This window comes from Cucurbita pepo, chromosome LG16, assembly GCF_002806865.2.
Source record: "Cucurbita pepo subsp. pepo cultivar mu-cu-16 chromosome LG16, ASM280686v2, whole genome shotgun sequence".
NCBI classification, from domain to species: domain Eukaryota; kingdom Viridiplantae; phylum Streptophyta; class Magnoliopsida; order Cucurbitales; family Cucurbitaceae; genus Cucurbita; species Cucurbita pepo.
In genome coordinates, this window is record NC_036653.1 from 2,778,630 (window position 1) to 2,801,577 (window position 22,948).

At 37.6% G+C, this 22,948-nt stretch overlaps 1 protein-coding gene across 2 annotated transcripts; it reads left to right on the top strand.

Annotated features, from left to right (window-relative positions):
* The first annotated feature begins 783 nt into the window (after window positions 1-783).
* On the top strand, window positions 784-13,678 carry LOC111777346 (nicotinate phosphoribosyltransferase 2-like). Of its 2 annotated transcripts, XM_023656896.1 has the most exons (16): window positions 1,040-1,117; window positions 2,127-2,228; window positions 2,686-2,833; window positions 3,463-3,582; window positions 3,743-3,877; window positions 3,969-4,030; window positions 4,640-4,715; window positions 6,348-6,449; window positions 7,107-7,223; window positions 8,804-8,862; window positions 10,496-10,670; window positions 10,809-10,943; window positions 11,049-11,147; window positions 12,988-13,096; window positions 13,190-13,302; window positions 13,394-13,678. In XM_023656896.1, coding segments are annotated over exons 2-16 (1,530 nt in total). In that variant the 5' UTR covers window positions 1,040-1,117; window positions 2,127-2,226; the 3' UTR covers window positions 13,472-13,678. The 2 variants fall into 2 exon arrangements, with proteins under 2 accessions (XP_023512663.1, XP_023512664.1); XM_023656895.1 differs by lacking the exon at window positions 2,127-2,228 and having other exon boundaries at window positions 784-1,117.
* The last annotated feature ends 9,270 nt before the right edge of the window (window positions 13,679-22,948 follow it).

Genomic DNA, 22,948 nt, shown 5'->3' on the forward strand with positions numbered 1-22,948 from the left:
TTTGGCATTGTAGATATTGTCATACCATTTGAACCATTCCAGAGCTGTTTTTGACGTATATAGGAGTAGTTAAGGTTAGTATAGCTACTATTGAGACAGTTTTCTTAGAGATATCCTAAATATGAAGTCATGGAACTCCCTCAGTGCAGAATCGAGTTAACACTAGCTAAGGGTATTAGTGACTTCGACTTATGTCAACGAAACAACATGTGTTTTGCAGCCTATCTACGTATTATTACTTCTATGATGTAACGTTATGATTTTATGCGATGCATGTACCATCATGTTCATGTTATGTCTATAAGACACTTGATGAGCCCGTGCATGAATATTTTCAAGACTCTCCACAATGGTATGATATTGTCCACTTTGAGCATAAGCTCTCATGGCTTTGCTTTGGGCTTCCCTAAAAGGTCTCGTACCCATGGAGTCAGTATTCCTCACTTATAAACCCATGATCATTCCCTAAATTAGCTGACGTGGGACTTCCATCATCAAACAGATCCTACTATGAACTATGATTGCATGTGATATCATTTTCTGACCGTAACAGTGAGATCGATCACGAGTAGATATTTATAAACTCAAAAGGTATTTGTTATTTGTTTTTGTTTTTTTCCTTGTTTTAAGGATGGAATACACATATGAACGGATAATAGGTGTCTTATCCTGATTGTTTGATGGACATATTTAACGTGAAATTTATGCTTAAAAAAAAAAAAAAAAAAAAAAAAAAAAAAAAAAAAAAAAANTGGTCAGTTTCTTCTTTTTCGTTGTATTTAACGGTCTCCTTCTCTTTTGTGATGGTACATCCACTTCCGATATCCAGGTTGTTTCCGCCTTCGTCTACACTCAATTACTTCTCCCCACTTTGCTCTCTCTGAATTTCTCTCTGATTCTTACTATTTCCCTTCCAACTTCCATTGATTCTTTGAAATTCTTGAGGTTTTCTTGTTTTCTTGATGGACAAAGTGAACGGGCCAAGAAATGGCGATCCTTCCAGTCCGGTGGTGGACGGACCTACCAACCCTATGGTTACTCCTTTGCTCACCGATCTTTATCAGTTCACTATGGCTTATGCTTATTGGAAAGCCGGCAAGCATGACGAGCGAGCTGTGTAAGTTCTTTCTTCTTTCTTTGTACAATGCGTTTGTGTTGCTGAGATTTCGGAATCCATGCGGAAATGGTTTTATCTCTTTATTGAACCTTGTTTTGAATTGAAATTGTGTAGTTCTTGCTTGTTGGTAATCAGTCTCAGTAGTGACTGCGCGGAATTTGTCCTTTTCTTTTTTGCTCTCTATTTTGTTTCTTCACTACTTCAGTTGTCGTGTTTGGTTTTCGAATTGCATGCTGCAGAATTCGGAACTTGTAAAGTTGAATCTAGAGGAATGGTTGTTACTGTTTGATTTTTTCTTTGTTTCCTGTATTAAGAACGTTGATGATTCCATTTGAGTATAGGTTCGACTTGATGATTGAAACGCCTTTTGTTGTTTGCATTATTTCAGTCCTTCTCGATGAAAACATAGTTTCCAATTTTTTTTATAAAAGGCTTTGGGTTAATTAAATGTTCCATTGAACGACTCATCCACCAACTTTCTATGACCTCGAACGTTTGGCCTGGAATTTCTCCACTCCGTTAGTTTTGAGTTTTGAGCAAGTTCGGTATATATTATTCCTCATTTCTTAAAGACTGGGTAGTTCATATGATTGCTTAATATTTTTTCCCCTCAAATAGGACAGAATTAGCTCTCGAAGAAACTCCTTATGGCTTGTAGTTATTATATCAGTTCGGGTTGGAATCTGGAAATTGTTATTCTAACTACCCTGAGCTGGCCTAATGGTCAATAATAGTCATGAAAATAATAGAAGTCTTAGAGGAGGGAGTGAGTTTAACTCACGATGATCTACCTAAGATTTAATATCCTCCAAGTTTCTTTGACACAGGACAAACAATTGTGTATAAACTGGTTCAAATACTTGTGAGTGTATAAAATACAGAGAAATTGCTATTTCTGAATTTTGAATGTACTACCAATATGATTCATCAATCACTTTGATTGCATTTTTCTAAATGAACATAATGCTTTCTTTTGAATGACTAACCTTCAATCTTCTTGTGTTATAAGGTGAAACAATTTTAGCGGAGCTTTTGCTCAAGCTATTTTATGACTGGATGCGGTAGATGATACACTAGTCTGGTTTGAGTTTTTTTTAGAGGTCAATAGCATGTGAGTGTGAAAAATTCGAACCTCTGACCTTTTGGTCGAGGACATGTACTTTAACTAGTTGAGCTATTCTCAAGTTGGTGGCTTGTAAATTGTTATTTCTATCTTTTGAAGTGTCTTTGTAATTTTAATTTGGAAAAGTATATTAAGCTTCAAAAACAATTCCAAATTTGGAGGTTGAAACTAAACTTGGCAGCTAATTAATTGTTCGAGCATTGCTTGCATCTTACATTTTTTTTCTTCTAATGAATAGAACTAAATTCGCCCTTACTGGAATATCTAGAAGTTGAAAGTTTGCCTTTTCCAACATGGTTGATTTACCAGGGCAAATCAAAATTTTCATTCTATCAAAAGCTATATGATCTCTCCAGCGCCTTATAAGTCATGTTTGGAGATGTCTTTGAGGAGGAAAATATGCATTAATATAGAAGGGTTTTTTTGTTAAATTTTTGTGCTCCAGGTTTGATTTATATTTTCGGAGGAATCCTTTTGGTGGTGAATATACAATTTTTGCTGGTTTAGAAGAGTGCATAAGACTTATTGCTAATTTCAAATTCACAGAGGAAGAAATCTCATTTGTCAAGCAGGCTTTACCTTCATCCTGTGAGGTAACCCAATTTATTGATTATGTGGTTGGTATACAGATCAACTTTTACTTTGGTTTATGTGGTACACCACTGCATATTTAAATTAGTCAGATGTTTCATTTTATAAGTATTGCTGCCTAAATAATTTAAAACTTAATTAAAATTTGCCACATTTCACTTGGGGCGTCCACCATTTCCTCTTACTGGTTATAAAGATAATTCATGCTAGATTACATCTCTTTTAATCCACAGAAATAGAAATATTAACTAACATTTGGATGTACCTAAGATGCGTAGGTCTCACCTTACAAAATTATTCCTAAATTTTACTCTATGAATGATCATTTTTTTCTTTTGGGAGGGCGATATTAAATGCACCATAACATAATGGGGCTTATTTGATTAACTAAAGCATAATTAGTTTGCGTGTTCTTCCTTATATTAGATAAAGCGCATACATGTAGGTAACATACCAACCATACTAGTTATTTTTCATAGTAACTTTGAGATGCAATTTTGATAATTTGGTAAAGTTTCATAAGACTTCTTGTATGCTGAGTTAACTCTTACTTTTTATAATTAGAATGCATTGATTATTTTAGAGGATTTACTTGTTCCGATGCTGAAGAACTTTTATTGATTAAATATAGGAAGCGTTCTACAATTATCTTAGAGGAATCGACTGTTCTGACGTTGAGGTCTATGCTATTTCAGAGGGATCAGTTGTTTTCCCGAAGGTGCCCTTAGTGAGGGTTGAAGGGCCAGTTGCTGTAAGTATCAAGAAAGTTTTCCTCTGATGAAATAGTTAACATTGGATTCGGGAACCTATTTTATTTCTTTGTATTCATCCAAGAGGATCTTCATAACTGCTGAAACAAGATATTATTAATTCACATTGGTACTTTTTTCTTTTTCTTTTTTAAATTTCAGGTAGTTCAATTACTTGAAACACCATTTGTAAATCTTATTAATTATGCATCGTTAGTTACTACAAATGCCGCAAGGCACCGTTTTGTTGCTGGAAAGTCTAAAGTTCTTCTCGAGTTTGGACTTCGGCGAGCTCAGGTTTCTAATTCTTTCATTGTTTTCCTTTCTTTAAGTGCTGGTTTTTTTTTTTTTCTCATCCTCATCCAGAAGAAATCTTTACTTGGTTTAGGGACCTGACGGTGGAATTAGCGCCTCAAAGTACTGCTATATGGGAGGATTCGATGCAACAAGGTAATCTTTCATCTCTGCCAATAATATTTTATATTGATACTGTAAATATTTCATTTGATGCACAGGGTAACCTTTCATCCCTGCCAATAATCTCGCACCATATCTATTTTTTTTTTCTTTTAGTACTGTTCCTTTAGGACACATACTTCTATTTGGGAATTGAATCCCGTATATTATTTTACTTCATTGTTTAAGAAAGTTTCTATAGAGTCTTTCTATTTTCCGCCAACCATGATAGGCATCTCAAAGAGAGAAATGTAGTATGTGGGGGAGGTTTATAAGGGTAGCTTGTATAAGAGAGAGTCAGTTCTCTTAGAGATGTGCAGTTGTTCTGTTAGTTCTGATTTTTGCCTACCTTACATTAGAGGAAGTAAAAGTTTACATCTGCCTATCATTTCTTCACTTCCTACTGTATATAACGATTTAAGCTAGAGGAAATAAAAGTTCTCATTTTCTATGAGTTGGATAGTATATATGTGAGATTAGTGAGAGTGCTAGTAAACTGGCGAGACACTCATGAATCTAGAAAAAAGAGTATATATCGGCAATCTCTATCAACAGCTTCAAACTATTAATTTAATCGAAAATCTACTTTTCTCTTTTACGCAGCAATGTTGCAGCTGGGATGTTATTTGGCATACCACTTCGTGGAACACATTCCCATGCATTTGTCAGCTCATTTATGGTTTGTTATTCTCTAATTACACTTGCTAGCTTCATTGTCAAGTTTTATAATGTGGTAATTATTAAATGCCAAGAATAGCCAATTTCCTTTGCTTGCCCAAACACACACATTAGATAAAGATGCCATCTAATGAAAGATGATGAAATTATAGAAAAAGGTGTGAAGGGGATGTTACACAAAGCATGTGCCAAGTGGCATACACGGAAAAGAGAATTTAACAAAAGTACTTTTTTACTTTTTCACTAAGAAACATTTTTATTTATGAGATAAAATAAAAAAAGGCGGGAGAATTTTTCCTTTGAGAAGGAAATTACAAAAAACACTTCCATTCGGCTCTATGAGAAATTTTGACTGAAGAACTTAGACTCGTGACATCAACAATAAGCTAAAAATAGAATAGATTTCCTAATGTAATAGTCACTCTCTTCCTTATAAAAAGTTCTCCCATTGCATTCCAGCCAATCATGTGCTAGGAGAAAGCAGCTCAGGCAAAGATCATAGAAACTAGGCTTCACAAATTTAAAATGCTTGATTTAGACGAGTGTGGTTGAGGTACAAGAGGTTAATTCTCCCTGAGGAAGTTGTTTCTCTCTTACCTTTGTCCAACATATCTTTCCTTACATAATGAAAAGTGTTTCTGTTTAAAAAAAAAAAAAAAGAAAAAACAGTAATAAACCTAATGGTCCCATCTAAATAACTTCAGACGTAATGAGCCTAGAAGCCCAATAATTCCCAGTTTCTAACAGTCTCAATCCTTAAACTATAAATTATTGTTTGTTTTCTTTTTCATTTGGCTATTAGCTCTGAAGATGTGCCATCTAATTGTCAACTTCTTTGTCTCAATGCTAACTTGTCAGCATAATGACGTTAATTTCATTGGCATGTGGTCATGATGTGATTATTTATACTGCCGGCACATCAATTTTTCCCATTACATTAATCAATTGGGCAATGAGAATGTATTGTTTCACATCATGACTGAACTAAAATGAATTACACTACCTGATGTATCTGTTTTAAAAACATATTTTGCCCAGAAATGCATCAAAACTGTCCATATCATATTTCCATAATTGAGAAGTTAATAAAATCCTCAGGGTGTGACATAACATTAAACCAATTAATATATATATGTGTGTATGTATGTATGTATCTAATTGTAAGAAACAATTTCTCTGATGATATGAAATTACCTAAGGGAGATTCTACCCCAGGCCAAAAGAGTTGCATAGTATTTTAATTGGACAAAAGAGGCAAATACTATATTGGCGGAAAGGGGTGGTAATGTTCACCCAGGGATGACCAAAAAACTATCGAGTCATAGAGCCTATGGTCTGTTTTTCACAAAAAAAAATTATATGGTTCCTTCTGTTCCATGTCGACCATAAAAATGCCCTGAGGCCAAACGAAGGTTTTTTATTTTTATTATTATTATTTTATTTTATTTTACCTTTTTAATGGGGTGACCCACAATTGGGTCATTGGGCAAAGCAACATACCAAGAGAACTTTGATAAAATATCGTCACAAATCAATTAAGATATCTCTCTTCAGTTGTCACATAGATACCATCATGTCAAAAGCATTTATCAGTTTGAGTTTATTGCTATATAACATAACGTGTGATTTGCAGAGCCAAGATGAGATCATAAATAAGTCACTTTGTAGCAGTGATGGCTTACGCACATGTGAAGATTTTCCAAGTGCAGTTCAAACGTGGTTAAACAAGATTCAGGTATTCAATCATTTATGTTCTTGAAGTTTTATTCTCTGTTAATGATCTAAACAGAGGGAGATAAGGAGTTTCAGGTGGGCTCTAACAGTTTTCTGAAAACAGTTAGTGGAAGAGTCCAACCTCTCAAACTGCCTGGGTTATTATAACTTTACTTCTATCAATACTATTTTCTATTAATTATCTATGATTTCTGGTTCCTATCAAGCAGCCGTCAATTTGTTTGTTAATTAGATTACCAAGCTTGTTTCTTTATCAGGCTGAGAATAAGCTTGTTTCTTTATCAGGGGTGGGCTATTGTATTCACAACTTATTCTCCGTTATATTATTTATTTATTTATTTTACTATTTTGGAGATTTAGATGCTAGGTTGCATTATGAGGAAACGTTTTTTACTTTTTATAGTTATGTGGTAAAGTTAAAAGCAGTTAATTAGGAGAATAGTGAGCTGGAAAGAGTTGTTGGACCACAAGACGAATGCATAATGAACTATAAGAATTTTGTTTCTTATGGTTTGGACGGCAGTGTGTCAGGCTCCTGATTATATTTATGTTTTCTCGATGCATATGATATCTAATTATCCCCCCCTTTTTTTTCTTGTTTTTTTTTTCTATTATACTTTCTGTTAATTCAACCCAACTCTGCTGATGTTTGCTGCAGTGGTTGCCTTCATTCCATGGCACTTTTGGTGAGACCAACCAAAGTGAGTTGGCTGCATTCACGTCTTATGCTTTGGCATTTCCAACTGACTTCCTTGCTCTTGTGGATACTTATGATGTGAGTTAAAGAATTACTAAGATACGTAATTGGGTTTGATAATTTCTTTTATTTATTACATTTATTTCCTTTGTAGACCAAGTTAGCTTATCCATTTATTTCCATATTATTGGCACTTTGCATTGCTTAAATTATTATGTGCTATTATAGTACAGGGATGCAATCAAAATGTAGGAAAAACAATCGTACAGAAAATTTGTCACTGTAAAAACTGAGAATTGTTAAAAGTTTTATTTTAAATTTGTATTACAATTTTCAATTTACTTCTTGATGTTGTCTAAGAAGATTATTCAGTCACATTTTTACTATTTAAATAGACAATACTATTATGCTGCGTCGGGAAATAAACTCTAGGCAAAACTGTAGCAAAAAAACCTGATTACTGTTGTCTGCTCTCATTGGATGAGTTGAATAGCCTCTGTAGTCTATTCCCCTATCCCAACCGCTATTGAGTCAGGTTGAGAATTTGAACTTTGGTCATCTCAAAGAACTCTTCCTTTGACCATATCCAATTCTATTATAAGACCAAGAAGAAATTTGTAGATTGGTTTTATTTCTACTATTTTGTTATACAAGGATTCATCTGATATGTACTCTCAATTATTTGCCGAGCCTGTGAACATACCCAATTGCTGCAAAAAAATGAGTAAGTAGATTGAAATATCAAGTTATTGAGTTTTTACTTTGTCGTAGGAGGTCATAGAACATCCCTTTTATCTCAAATACTTCTTTTGACTCTGGGTCATCAGCCAGGAGTTGTCACACAATCAAGAATATATTCATGTGATTGGAGGAATAGGATGTTTGGTTTCGCCATAGCCTCCATTAGTGGTGATGCTTTGCCGATGCATTCTCAATTTTGCCTGTAGTGTTCTGCCGGCGTTAGCATTTTTACATGGCGGGGTTTGTTTTTGGGATGGTCATCAATGAACCTATTTATGGTCGCTGAAGGAATGCGATTCAAGGGCTTTAATACCATGAAGTTAGCTCTCAAGCTAGCTTTTGTGAGAGAAAATTGAGAATGACTCATGAATGGTTTCTTTCATATGTACAATCACTTATGTAAAGCCCCGTCCGGTATGTACCCATGGGGGGCATACATACGTATATAAGGAAGTATATAAATTAAGAAAGGAGGGGAATCTGAACATAGTGGGATTAGAAAATTATTTGGGCCCAAGTAAATAAGCCTACAACTGTTAAGTTATTTTGAAAACTTAAGATAATAGATCAATTCTTGAAATTGTTTAGAATCCTACTAAGTGTTCAATATTTATTATTGAATATTTGTGCTGTCTTCTAATTTAAATACCAACTGGGGAGCTTTTTGAGATAAGCAAGTGGGGTGTTTGCAGGATATTTCCCTTCCTCTCTTTTCGTATCTTTTTTTTTTATACAATTTCAAAATGAGTAATTGTGAATAGTGATAAAGAAAGATGCTTGTAATTTTATTTTGTGAAAATTGAACACTTGTGAATATGTTTTTATTTGTATAATCTATTTTCTTCATTTGATGTCGTTCATGTTTCTTCTTGATGCCTGATTTTATAACCAACGCCATATTCACATTTATTTGCCAGGTTATGCGGAGTGGAATCCCTAACTTCTGTGCGGTTGCGCTGGCACTTAATGATTTGGGGTATGCCTGAAGTACACTTAACATTTACGATTATGAGTTGTTATAAAGTGGGTTTTCTGAATCAAAACGTGATTTTAACGCTTCAAGTTTTTTTTGTTATCCTTTTAGTTGGCACTTAAGTGTTCTCATTTCTTTTTTTCTCTAGACTTCTATGTACATTTATGGTTTGACTGGAAATGCGATGCTGCGTTCCTAGCCTATTTTGCTTTTACTGTAACTGGCCTATTTTACTGCTTTGCTCAACTGATCGCTGACTCAGTTAGTTGGCTGGGATGCGAATAAGTGGTTTGGCCGTTAAATATTTGCTTAATTTCATCTGGCTGCTTAGACAGTGGGGATAGAAAGTGTCAGTAGACAGTTACAATATAGTAATAATAGGCTTTAGCTAGTCATTGTGGCACTCTGTTATTGAATAAATTTCCTCAAGGATAAGCAGAATACGGACTGTAAAATGCTTCGCCAGTTGGATAAGAGAGATTTTTGAAGCTGTAATTGCTAAAAGGAAGAACATTTCTTCACTAATGAAGTGCAATAAACGAAGCAGAATCCAGTAATTCTTTCGGCCTTCGATCTTCCCTTGAAAAACTAGAGTTCCTTTCATTCTGTTAGTCCCCCTATTGTGAACGTATATTCTAGAAGATTAAGGTGAAACCACCTATTGTAAATGTCTATACAAGAAAGGGGAAAGTGGAAAGTGATGCAAAGTTGGTTAGAATGACTGGTACGCCTGCCTTCATCGGTTGGTTAGCTGGAGAGAGTGAGGTATCTTTGTATTGGGAATTGTGGAGAGGTTTTGGGAGAGAATACAGCCCTCTCTAATAGGCTGAGTTTGTATGGTGATATTATCACCTTGTCCTCTACTGTTCATGAATAAAATTCCCTAAGATGTCAATCACATTCCAAATCAACCACATGGTTGTTCTTGTGATGTGAAGCCGCATAACCTTCTTGGACAGTCTGAAGGGTGGTTGATGAGCAGTAAATTCAGGCACTCAAGGACTCCATTGGAGAGTACCACACTCCAATCGAAAGTAGAAAAAACTGGTTTTTCAAAATGATCGAGGAGAAAGGGCAGTCGAAAAAGATCTGTCTTTAATTAGGTTATGCTTTTTTAGATATAGGTGTGACTAAAAGTAATTTTCTACTAGTTTTAAATGTTAAGATTGATAAAATATGCATCAAGTACCATAGTGATATAGTTAAGCCTTACGATACTCAGGGATTATAGTTTCAGTCAGAAATGTGATACATTTTGAGTTCATGGAGGCTTGCTGAAAATTGATAATAGCTGATGTAGTCCTATATACATTGGCCAAAGAGTTATTATCGAGTTCAGGCCTCTGAGACTATTGATCACTAAACTTCACTCAAATATTTTCAATTAGGTTTAAGCATTTTGACGTAACAATTTCATGCAACTCCAAATTATTGGGGGTTAACAACAAGGTGTATCATTTTGCTAGCCAAGTAGGTGTATGTATTGATTTATACAAATGGAGAAGTTAAAATGCCTGGGTTAGTTATGTGTTTGACGTGACAATTACATGTAACTTTTTGGATTATTTGGTAAATGGTCGACTTTTCGAGGATTTATTGAACTTTGAGTACTAAGTTTCAATTCTGTTTAGTGTAGGTACCGAGCTAAAGGGATTAGGTTGGACTCTGGTGATCTAGCATATTTGTCATGTGAGACACGGAAATTTTTTATGGCTATTGAAAAGGAGTTTGGAGTACCTGGATTTGGAAAAATAAATATTTCTGCCAGTAATGACCTCAATGAGGAAACTTTAGATGCATTAAACAAGCAGGTAATAATTTCAATCGAATGGTCTTGATTTGATTATACTTTTGGAATTGTGTTCAGATCTATTTTTCTGTTAGTCAATTTTTGTATCAGAACATATGCAGATTGTGCAACTTTTTCTTAATTTGTTTATCCTATGCAGGGTCATGAGGTTGATGCATTTGGAATTGGAACCTATTTGGTTACATGTTACGCTCAGGCTGCTTTAGGATGTGTCTTCAAGCTAGTTGAAATAAATAACCAGCCCCGCATTAAACTTTCTGAAGACGTTTCAAAGGTTGTGATGTTTCGTTATTTTTTGTAAAATTGTGAACTGTGAAGCAAATTCCAGTGATGATGTTTGGTTTATGTAAATATTACACTCATTTCTTCATTGTTATAGGTCTCAATTCCATGCAAAAAGCGTAGTTTTAGATTATACGGGAAGGAAGGCTATCCTCTGGTAGACATAATGTCAGGCGAGAATGAGCCGGCACCTAAGGTAAGTCGTTAACTTGTATTAGTGTTGATAGGACTATTCTACCTTTTAATATAGCAATGATGATAGTTATAGTTTGCTTTTTTACTTTTCTACGCCAATTGGGTGTTTTTCACAAAGATGTTTATAAAATTGTTTTGCAGACTAATCTTTTAAAACTTTTCTATGTTTATTGATTAAATTTTCTTTGGAAGTTTTCATTTTTCCTTTCGTTGTGTTTTCATTTATTTCTTCTGTATATAAATTTTTAAAGTATAGCATATTGAGATTAAGTTATACTTAAAAATAATAATTAATAACTATAACTGAACAATTAATTGGTAAAACCTTAAAGAAAATATGTGACATTGGAAAACAACAAACCTCCATTTTTTTGGTACTGCTTTTGTTCTAAAAGTTGTTAAAAATTGTTCGTAAAATTCATTTTCTACATTATAGGGAAAAAAAGAAATATATATATATATATATATATATATTAAAGCCTGGTTTTCAAATAGGCCCCATGTTTCCCTAGACATAAATTGTTCGTAAAAATTGTTGGACTAGTTTTCTAACCAATAATTGGTACTTGTTCTTGTCCATAAGGAATCAGTAGTATGAATCGGTTTTGCTTCCAACCCCTTGTTTGTGTAGAAGTTTCAGAATCTATTTCCTTAAAGTGACACTTGTGCCATTACGGGATCTTGCCATTCAAATATTCTTAGACTTTTACTCTAAACTCCGTTCATACTTCTTAGACATCAACCTACACGATGGTAAGAGTCAATTTCGTTCTTAGGGATGTTTAACAAATATATTATGGTCAATTTGGCATTTTTGTATCCCTTCCCTCATCTATGAATCTCATAAAAGGGCTTCTTCAGTTTACACCCTTTGTTCTTATTTTTCAAATCCATTAGGTATTCTCATAAATATTTCTGCTAGGTTCTCGTGAGACGTATTTTAATATTAAGTACATAGTTGGGCCAATTTAGATTAACATCAAGGGACAGGAGAAATCTAGTGATATTAAGCTTAACTAGTCCAGAGTTTTTTTTGTCAACCCATTCCATGAGATTGAATGAATAAAGGAGAGTTATATGTCTTTTTTTACTTTTCTACTCTGAGTTATCATTGGGTTGAATGATATCAGCTTCTGATTTTATCGATCAAACTCTTATTGTAACGGCCTAAGCCTATCACTAGCAGATATTGTCCTCTTTGAGGTTTCCTTTTCAAACTTTCCCTCAAAGTTTTTTAAAACGCGTCTGCTAAGGAGAAGTTTTCACATCCTTATAAAGAATGTTTCGTTTCCCTTTCCAACCGATGTGGGATCTCACACTTATTGAACGAGGATGTTCCCTTCAATGTAACTGTAACCATAGTTGCAGGAGAGATTAGGCTAATTGGCAAACACATCCCCATATTCATCGAGCATACCCCCATTCTCAGCTCGAACCAGTAAAAGGCACCCATTAAGAATCTGATAGTTGTAGGTACATTACATTTCATCTTTTTGCTGGGTCATTTAGTTAATATCTCTTTTGCTTCAAGAAGTTGGCACTGGAAGAATATAACTTGTTATGTGCTGCTCGGCATAAAGTGTACAATCATCGACGATCAAAAGAAGAGATAGGAAAATAGCAGATCGTGGCAATACAGTAAAATTATGGTCGCAGAAAAACAAACCAAGTTAGAAAATAGGGGATAGTCGGTTCTTGGGCGTCGTGTTTTCTCCATGTCATTCGTCTAAATCCTATCTACGAATCATATCCTGTATTTTGTTGTCTTTAAAAGGATCTATTGTTCATACACTGGCTGTTTATGACAAAAGTTGAACTACCATTTCATGGATAAACTGCAGGTGGGTGAAAGAATTCTATGTCGTCATCCATTTAACGAATCGAAAAGAGCATACGTGGTGCCACAGCAAGTAGAGGAGCTCCTCAAGTGCTACTGGGCTGGAAAATCAGGTGAAAACCTGCGTAAATCTTCGATCGAAAATCCGTTCTTCAAGCATCCATTAATAATAGCTAAACTCAATTCCTTAACTTTTTTCCTTGAAGGTAAAGCAGTGGAATGTCTACCAGCTCTGAAGGACATAAGAGATCGTTGCATTAAACAACTTGAGAAAATGCGTCCCGATCACATGAGAAGACTTAATCCGACGCCATACAAAGTACTATCAATACATATCAACAATCTCATTGGTATTTGTTTCACGATCTTGATCAGATGGGTTTGACAAATTTAGAAATGTTGGTATGCAGGTTAGCGTGAGTGCAAAGCTATATGATTTCATTCATTTCTTGTGGCTAAATGAGGCACCTGTTGGGGAATTGCAATGAACCCATAATTGACAGCATCAGCCCAAAGTAAGATTCGTTGTTCCTATAACACAGATAAAAACAGCCTCCTGCTTGTTTTTTAGTTTTTTATTCTCAATAAAACATCACAGTGGCTTGCGTTTATTAGTTGTACTGAACTTTTCTCTTTCACTCTCAATAGTTTAGATATGAACAATAATTGAGTTTGAATTTGCTTCACTTTGGTCACTATCATCTTCACCTAATACTCACTCACCTAATGTTTGGCTTAGCTAATCATGTGACACCATTACTTGTTTCCGCCAACATGTTCATATGTTCTTGTTAGTTAATTTATATCAACATTCTAAATGAAGTAACTGTATGATAACCCGGTCTAATAATTGAGTAATTTGATTTTGATTTAATTCATCTTAAATTAGGGTATTTTTACTATTTTTTATTAATGGGTGAAAATTATTTCACGTAAATCAAGTTAAATTAGTAAATTGATTCTAGATAGTGTGATTCAAGTTATTTTAGTTGGTTAATTTTAAATCATTTTCCTTTTAAAAAATTATTGTATTGATTTTATTAATGATAAAGCACTGCATTATTATCCCTAAATTTTAGTTACTTTTAATATGGTCTTCAAGCTTTAAAATGTACATTTTAAACTAGGTAATTGAATTTCTTGAATTTGACACTTTTAACAGTAAGTAACTATTAATTAATTTTAAATAATTATGATGTGATTTTTTCAATTAATTTTAAGTGACCAAAAACTAATTTAAAGTATTAAATTATTAATTGTTTTAAATTAATTAATAGAATATTAAAACAAATGACTTAAAAGTGGACAGTAGTGAAGGCTCAATGTAAAAGTGTACATTCAAGTCTTCCCTATCACATGGAAACTAACTCAAAATTTACCCAAGGATAAAAGTGTAACCTTGTAAATCATACAAAGATTAAAAGTATATTTTTTTTCCTAAAATTTAAAGGGTAATTGCAAAAATTAGTATATTTAAAATATATTATTGATATATCAAAGTTATTAGTAAATGAATGTTGGTGCACTTATTATTTTTTGTGGACTAAACTTCAAATTTTATTAATTTGTTTGGAAGTATTTTTTTAGCATTAAGTTGTCATCCACTTGTGATAATTCATTTCATCATGTTGATAATAATTCTTTTTTAGAAGTCGATGATTGTTACGAAAGTAAATGATACCTTCATAGTTGGTGAGTCGATAAAACTCAAGAAGTCGATGATTGTTACGAAAGTAAATGATACCTTCATAGTTGGTGAGTCGATAAAACTCAGATGTAACTAAAATATATTTTAACGCTGAAATAATAAAAATGTGTTTAAAATAACTAAATATGTCTAATTCTACTCCAAACACTCCAAAAACCAATTCTAACTCGATTTTTAAATTGTTTAGAAATTAATCTTGTGTAGGGTGGATAGTCTATTCTCACCGCACTCGTTCAATGTAATTAGAATAATAACATTGGTGCATCAATAGTAAACACTCTCCATTATGATATACTCATTCATTTGTAAAAACTCACTGATATACTAATAATACAATTGAAACTCTATCGTTGAATGAGTGAGTGTCAATATACTACTGTAACGATCCGAAATTTTCTACTTAATTTAAAGTCGTCATTATATACATATCTTGAATATTGAATGCGGAAATACTTCATTCAAACTTTCATAAGACGTCACCTTCATTTTAAAACACAGTCATGAACTTACGTGTTTTGAAAATACCTTTAAAAAACGATAAAACAAAAGACTAAATAAAATAAATAAACTTTAAATTAAAAACAAGATTTGCAACCTGTCTTCATCTATAATTGCTTTTATTTTTATTTTGTCAGTACTTGTCATTATGTAATTCGCATAGGTACATTATCGAGAACTAATGTTGAGGGTTGTAATGACTTTGATCATGGTTATGGTTATGAAGTCATGTTTGTCACAATAAATAAATTTTGACGACAAGAATTGTTCCAAAGATTTCAATGGAAAGGTGAGTTGAACTATACCAAATATAGTTAAAAATAGATTAAAACTCTTAGAAATATAATTACCTACAATTTTTTTTGTTGTTACTTCTAACGATCAGATTTCTAGAAAGAAAAAGAAAAAAAATTTTTGCCCAGGTAGGGGGCGAAGTCGCAAAAATCTAGCGGTCGTCGAAATTTTAGGACTTCACATGACACACCTGCAGGATTGTCAGTTACATAAAAGACTGCGGTTTTCCTTATTTAGTTTTTCACGTTTTTACTTAAATTAGTTATTTGATTTTTTTTTTTTTTTTTATTTGGACCATTTTCACCATGTTTATAAGTCGTGTAGTTTTAGTGGGCCACCTTGGACCATTTTTAGGATAGAAGAGTTATTTAAATGAGTCAATTATGAGAAATAAATAACCGAATTTTTATTATGTTACTTTATTCAACGCTTTTTCTGTTTTTCTTCTCCCAACAATACCTTCTACAACTTTTCTTCGTCAAGATTTCCTCGCCTGAATCGCTCAGTCAAAGATAACAAGTGGTATCACAGCTAGGTTCATCTACCGGTGATATATCATTGTGAAGATGTCAAGTCTATCAAAAGCCAAGTTGATTAGCTCAATTGGTTAGAACATCGACCTAACAACGCAAAGGTCACATGTTCTCAAGTAGAAGAAAATGCAAAGCTCGAAACTACACACATCGTGGGGTCCATCTCAGGCAGGCTCACTCACTCCTCCACACCGCTGTCGAGTGTCGGCATCTCCATCACCGCCACTAAGAGGCCAGCGCCGCGAAGATGGAACTTGAGTTGTCGTCGAGCGAGCGATTAGGGAGACGACTGCCTCTGTGCAGTACCCGATGTTGATGAGGTCCAACTACAATGAGTAGGCCTTGTTGATGTGCATCAACCTACAGGCGCAAGGGTTGTGGCACGCCGTCGAGCCGGAGGAAGGAGAAATGATCAAGTGTCGGGAGGATAGGCTAGCATTTGCTGCTATACTGCGGTCTGTACCTCCAGAGATGCTGGCGTCTCTCTCCACCAAACGCACCGCACAATCCGCTTGGGAGGAGATCAAATCCCGTTGGGTTGGTGTGTAGCGAGTGCGGGAGTCCAACATCGAGCAGCTGCAGAAGGAGCTCTCAGAGATCTGCTTTAAGGACGGTGAATCTGTCGATGATTTTTCAATGCGGATCACGGGGCTCACCAACATCACCACTCTCGGTGGGAGCATCAACAAGACAGAAATCGTGAAGAAGATGTTGCAGGTCGCCCTCGATCACCTCGAGCAAGTCACGATTTCATCAAGACATTACTTGACGTGAACGACCTAACGGTGGAAGAGGTGACCGAAAGATTGCACAACGTCGAACAGAGGAAGAAGAATGCCTCTTCAGCTGTCGACAAGCAGGGTCGTCTACTTCTCATTGAGGAGGAATGGCTTGCAAGCCTGAAGCTTCGCGACAACTCCGACAAGAGCAACGGGTCCTCGAGTGGCAAAGACAGTAAGAAGTCATGGAAATCTCGGGGCGCACGCATGGGAAAGAAAGGGATCAAAAGAAGGAGTCGACTGATGACGGCTGATCCAATGCTTGAACTGTGGGACACAAGGTCACTTGAGCAAGAATTAATGGAACAAGGAGAAGACCCATGTGGCCCAATCTGAGGAAGAAAAGCCGACTCTTTTCATGGTGAGCGCATTGGTCTTATCCGACATCTCCAATTCCGATTCCAAATCCATGGAGGTAATCGACGACGGCGTAACTGCTCCAATGAGCGTTGAACCCGAGGAAGAGCTCTAGCTCGACGTGACAAAGGCACCGGCTGGAGAGCCAATTTAGCTGAAGGAGGAGCGAGTGTTCGGTCAGATCGGTAAGAGGGGCGAGTAGCACGAGCACCGACGATGGGTCCTCGACACAGGGGCAACAAACTATATGACCGGGGCTAGGTCTTCATTCTTTGAGCTCGACTCAGGGATCTATAGGACGGCGAAATTTTGTGACGGCTCCATCGTCGATATCGAAGGGCGCGACACCATCGTGTTCGTCGGCAAGGGAGGCGAGCACTGAAAGCTGACCGATGTCTACTTCATCCCAAGGCTCAAGGCTAACCTTGTGAGCCTGGGTCAACTCGATAAGGCCAGCTGCCACATTTCCATTGAGTGTAGGCTACTCAAGATCGGCGATGATCGACGACAACTGCTCACACAAGTTCGCTGCATGGAAAACCGCCTCTACATCCTAGAGTTGGAGATAGAGCAACCGATCAGCCTCTCTGCAAGGACCGAAGAAGTAGCTTGGAGGTGGCACGCAAGGTACGGGCACCTAAACTTTCCTGCTCTACAAAAACTACACAAGGAGGAGATGGTGCACGGTTTGCCGGCAATCGAAGGCGTGAACAGGTTGTGCGACGGGTGTCTCATCGGCAAGTAGAGGCCCACCCCCTTTCCGTCTAAGGTATCCTACAACGCTGGTGAGCCGTTGGAGCTCGTGCATGGCGATATCTGCGGGCCCATCAAGGCGGTGACCCCAGGCGGCAAGACCCTCTTCCTCTTGCTGGTCAATGACAAAAGCTGCTTCATGTGGCTGGTCCTACTACAAGCGAAGAGTGAGGCGACAGAGGCAATTAAGCGCATTCAAGCGCGCGCGGAGCCCGAATGCGGGAAGAAGATACGAGTGCTGCACACGGACCAAGGTGGAAAATTCACCTCGTCGAGCTTTGGTAAGTATTGCAACGAGCTCGACATGCAGCGACACCTAACGACGCCCTACTCTCTCCAACAGAACGGGATGGTGGAGCGCCAAAATCAGACCATCATCAGGACAACAAGGTCGTTGATGATGATGGCCAGGATGCCCGAGAGGTTCTAGGGAGAGGCGGTCATGAAGGCCGTCTACCTCCTCAATCGGTTGCCAACACGAAGCCTTGATGGGAAGATGCCACACGAGGCCTGGTACAACAAGAAGCCAGCGGTACATCATCTTCGAGTGTTTGGCTGCGTCGCATACATGAAGGTCATGCGTTCTTACCTCGCCAAGCTCACGTGTTGTGCGACGTCGTCTTTGATGAGAACACCTTCTAGCAGTGGAACAACGTGACCGAGGTGAACCAAAACCCAAATCAATTCACCGGTGGAGTACCTTGTCACCGAGCCGGGAGAAGGAGGGGCACAGCATCGAACACTATCACCTCCGTCAGCAGCTGCACCGGGTACGCCTACACCAACATCAATTGCAACTCCTGCTAAGCCCCCTGAACTAGTGGAGTTTGCAACACCATGTTCGATGTTGGATGTCGATCACGATGATGGTGTGGTGGCCAAGTACCGGAGGATTGAAGACCTACTAGAAGGAGGTGAACGACTGGGACTGGCCGTGCGCGAGCTCAAAGAAGAGGCGATCGAATTGCATGCCATCAGTGCGGATGAACCGAACTCCTTCGCCGGAGTAGAGAAGAACCCGTGCTAGCTGAAGGCAATGTAGGAAGAGATGACATCCATCACTGAAAACAAGACGTGGAGTCTAGAGGACATGCTGCCGGGACGTCGAGCCATAGGGCTCAAATGGGTCTTCAAACTGAAGCGTAATGAAGAGAGAGAAGTTGTGAAACACAAGGGCTGTCTGGTGGCGAAGGGCTACGTCCAAAAGCAAGGAGTGGACTTCGAAGAGGTATCTGCGCCGGTGGCAAGGTTGGAATTTGTCAACTTATTGCTGGCGATCACGACACATCATTCGTGGGAGGGTCCACCACATGGACGTGAAGTTCACTTTCCTCAACAGAAGGCTTCCTAGACAACAACAACTCCGGCAAGGTAGTGCGCCTACACAAGACACTCTACGGGCTTCGACAAGCACCACAAGCCTGGAACGCAAAGCTCGACAGTACTCTACTGTCACTGAAGTTCAAGTATTGTGCCTCTGAGCATGACATGTACACACATGGCCACGACGAGCAGCGACTAATCGTAGGAGTGTACGTCGACGACCTCATAAGCTCTCATGACTTTGAGTCGGGCTTCCCCAAAAAGCTTCGTACCAATGTATATAGTATTCATCACTTATAAACTCATAATCTTCCACTAAATTAACCAATGTGGGACTCACTTCTAATAATTCTATATATATATTTATATTTATATTTGTTAGGTTGATGTCAAATCATAGATTTGTAAAAATATGTGCATGGTGATGAAAATTAAACATCGTGACTAGTGGTATAATAATCTATCTTATCCATATCTATGTGTTGAGTAAAAAAATTATAAAAAATAAAGTGTTTATTAATAATAAATAGTGACAAATTTTAGTATTATTTCTCCTAATTATTTTTTTAAATAGAATGGTCCTTGAATTTTAATTCCATTAATTTAAACTTACCTCAAGAATTATGCCCCTTGCTAGTTTGAAAATCAACATTCCTATCATCTAATAGAAAATTGATCCAAAACATAGTTAATGATGGAGTCTTTATGATTGAGTACACTGGAGCAGAGAAGAACCCGTGCTAGCTGAAGGCAATGCAGGAAGAGATGACATCCATCACTGAAAAACAAGACGTGGAGTCTAGAGGATATGCTGCCGGGACGTCGAGCCATAGGGCTCAAATGGGTCTTCAAACTTAAGCGTAATGAAGAGAGAGAAGTTGTGAAACACAAGGCCTGTCTGGTGGCGAAGGGCTACGTCCAGAAGCAAGGAGTGGACTTCGAAGAGGTATCTGCTCCGGTGGCAAGGTTGGAATTTGTCAACTTATTGCTGGCGATCGCGACACATCATTCGTGGGAGGTCCACCACATGGACGTGAAGTCCACTTTCCTCAACGGAGAGCTGAAGGAGGTCATCTACGTCCAATAACCACCTGGCTTCCTAGACAACGACAACTCCGGCAAGGTAGTGCACCTACACAAGACACTCTACGGGCTTCGACAAGCACCACAAGCCTGGAACGCAAAGCTCGATAGCACTCTACTGTCGCTGAAGTTCAAGCATTGTGCCTCTGAGCATGACATGTACACGCATGGCCACGACGAGCAGCGACTGATCGTAGGAGTGTACGTCGACGACCTCATAATCACTGGAGTCGACATGGAAGTCTTTGGAAGATTCAAGAGGGAGATGTCAAAGAACTTCAAGATGAGCGATCTCGGCGTGTTCAGCTACTACCTTGGCATCGAAGTGCAACAAAGTACTGCAAGCATCACCATCTGTCAAAGTGCGTAGGCGAAGAAGCTGTTGGACACAACTAGGCTAGTGTATAGTAACCCTACAAGGACGCCAATGGAGGCACGAGTCCAGCTAAGGAAGGCCGGCACTACGACGACAGTCAACGCCACCAATTACTGCAGCATTGTCGGGAGCGTATGCTATTTGGTAAACACACGCCATAACCTTGCTTATTCCGTTGGATACATGAGTAGGTTTATGGAAGCACCTAAGGAGGAGCATCTTTTGGCTGTTAAGCGCAGCCTACGCTATGTGGTTGGAACCAGAGGCTGGGGTGTGACATATTGTGCAGGGAGAGGAAAAGAGAAGCTTGAGCTGGTCGGCTACAGTGATAGTGACATGGCCGGTGACGTTGATGATCGTAAGAGCACTAGCGAGATGATTTACTTCCTCTCAGGTGGCGCGATCTGCTAGCAATCAACTAAGCAAAAGGTAGTTGCTTTGTCCTCTTGCAAAACAGAGTACATTGTCGCTTCGACGACAGCAACACAAGGGGTCTGGCTTGCGTGGCTAATGGAAGAACTCATCAGAAAAGAAGACGATCCCTCAATGCTTTACGTGGACAACAAAGCTACGATCTCCTTGATAAAAAATCCAGTTTTGTACGAACAGAGCAAGCACATAGAGATTAGTTTCCATTACATCGCGGAGTGTACTGAACAGAGGAACAGCATGGAGACATTTTCACCTAGTCTCTGGTGCGGGTAAAATTTGAGGAACTTCATTCAAAGATTGGAGTTCAAATAATAAGATAGATATACGATAGTATTAGGAGTAGATTGTTAGATAAAAGGTTNAGGAGGAGCATCTTTTGGCTGTTAAGCGCAGCCTACGCTATGTGGTTGGAACCAGAGGCTGGGGTGTGACATATTGTGCAGGGAGAGGAAAAGAGAAGCTTGAGCTGGTCGGCTACAGTGATAGTGACATGGCCGGTGACGTTGATGATCGTAAGAGCACTAGCGAGATGATTTACTTCCTCTCAGGTGGCGCGATCTGCTAGCAATCAACTAAGCAAAAGGTAGTTGCTTTGTCCTCTTGCAAAACAGAGTACATTGTCGCTTCGACGACAGCAACACAAGGGGTCTGGCTTGCGTGGCTAATGGAAGAACTCATCAGAAAAGAAGACGATCCCTCAATGCTTTACGTGGACAACAAAGCTACGATCTCCTTGATAAAAAATCCAGTTTTGTACGAACAGAGCAAGCACATAGAGATTAGTTTCCATTACATCGCGGAGTGTACTGAACAGAGGAACAGCATGGAGACATTTTCACCTAGTCTCTGGTGCGGGTAAAATTTGAGGAACTTCATTCAAAGATTGGAGTTCAAATAATAAGATAGATATACGATAGTATTAGGAGTAGATTGTTAGATAAAAGGTTACTGTTCTCTTGTTTAGTTTTTTTGTTTCATATTTTTACTCAAATTAGTTATTTAAATTTATTTCTTTTGACCATTTTACATACGTATAGAATGAATTGTTCCAACGCTTTTCTGTTTTTATTTTTCCAACAATTCCTCCTGAAATTTTTTCTTCGTCAACATTGCCTGCCAAACTTCTCCCTCCCGCTCTCTCCTGCCATCCAACTTCAGACCACATGCAATGAAGAAACGAAGCAAAATGCGAGAGGAAGGAAAACCCAGAAATCAATTTTTTGTGAATCCAGGAAAACCCAAAAATCAATTCTTTGTGAATCCCTGATCCACCTCCTCTGACGTCGAAAANAAGCTACGATCTCCTTGATAAAAAATCCAGTTTTGTACGAACAGAGCAAGCACATAGAGATTAGTTTCCATTACATCGCGGAGTGTACTGAACAGAGGAACAGCATGGAGACATTTTCACCTAGTCTCTGGTGCGGGTAAAATTTGAGGAACTTCATTCAAAGATTGGAGTTCAAATAATAAGATAGATATACGATAGTATTAGGAGTAGATTGTTAGATAAAAGGTTACTGTTCTCTTGTTTAGTTTTTTTGTTTCATATTTTTACTCAAATTAGTTATTTAAATTTATTTCTTTTGACCATTTTACATACGTATAGAATGAATTGTTCCAACGCTTTTCTGTTTTTATTTTTCCAACAATTCCTCCTGAAATTTTTTCTTCGTCAACATTGCCTGCCAAACTTCTCCCTCCCGCTCTCTCCTGCCATCCAACTTCAGACCACATGCAATGAAGAAACGAAGCAAAATGCGAGAGGAAGGAAAACCCAGAAATCAATTTTTTGTGAATCCAGGAAAACCCAAAAATCAATTCTTTGT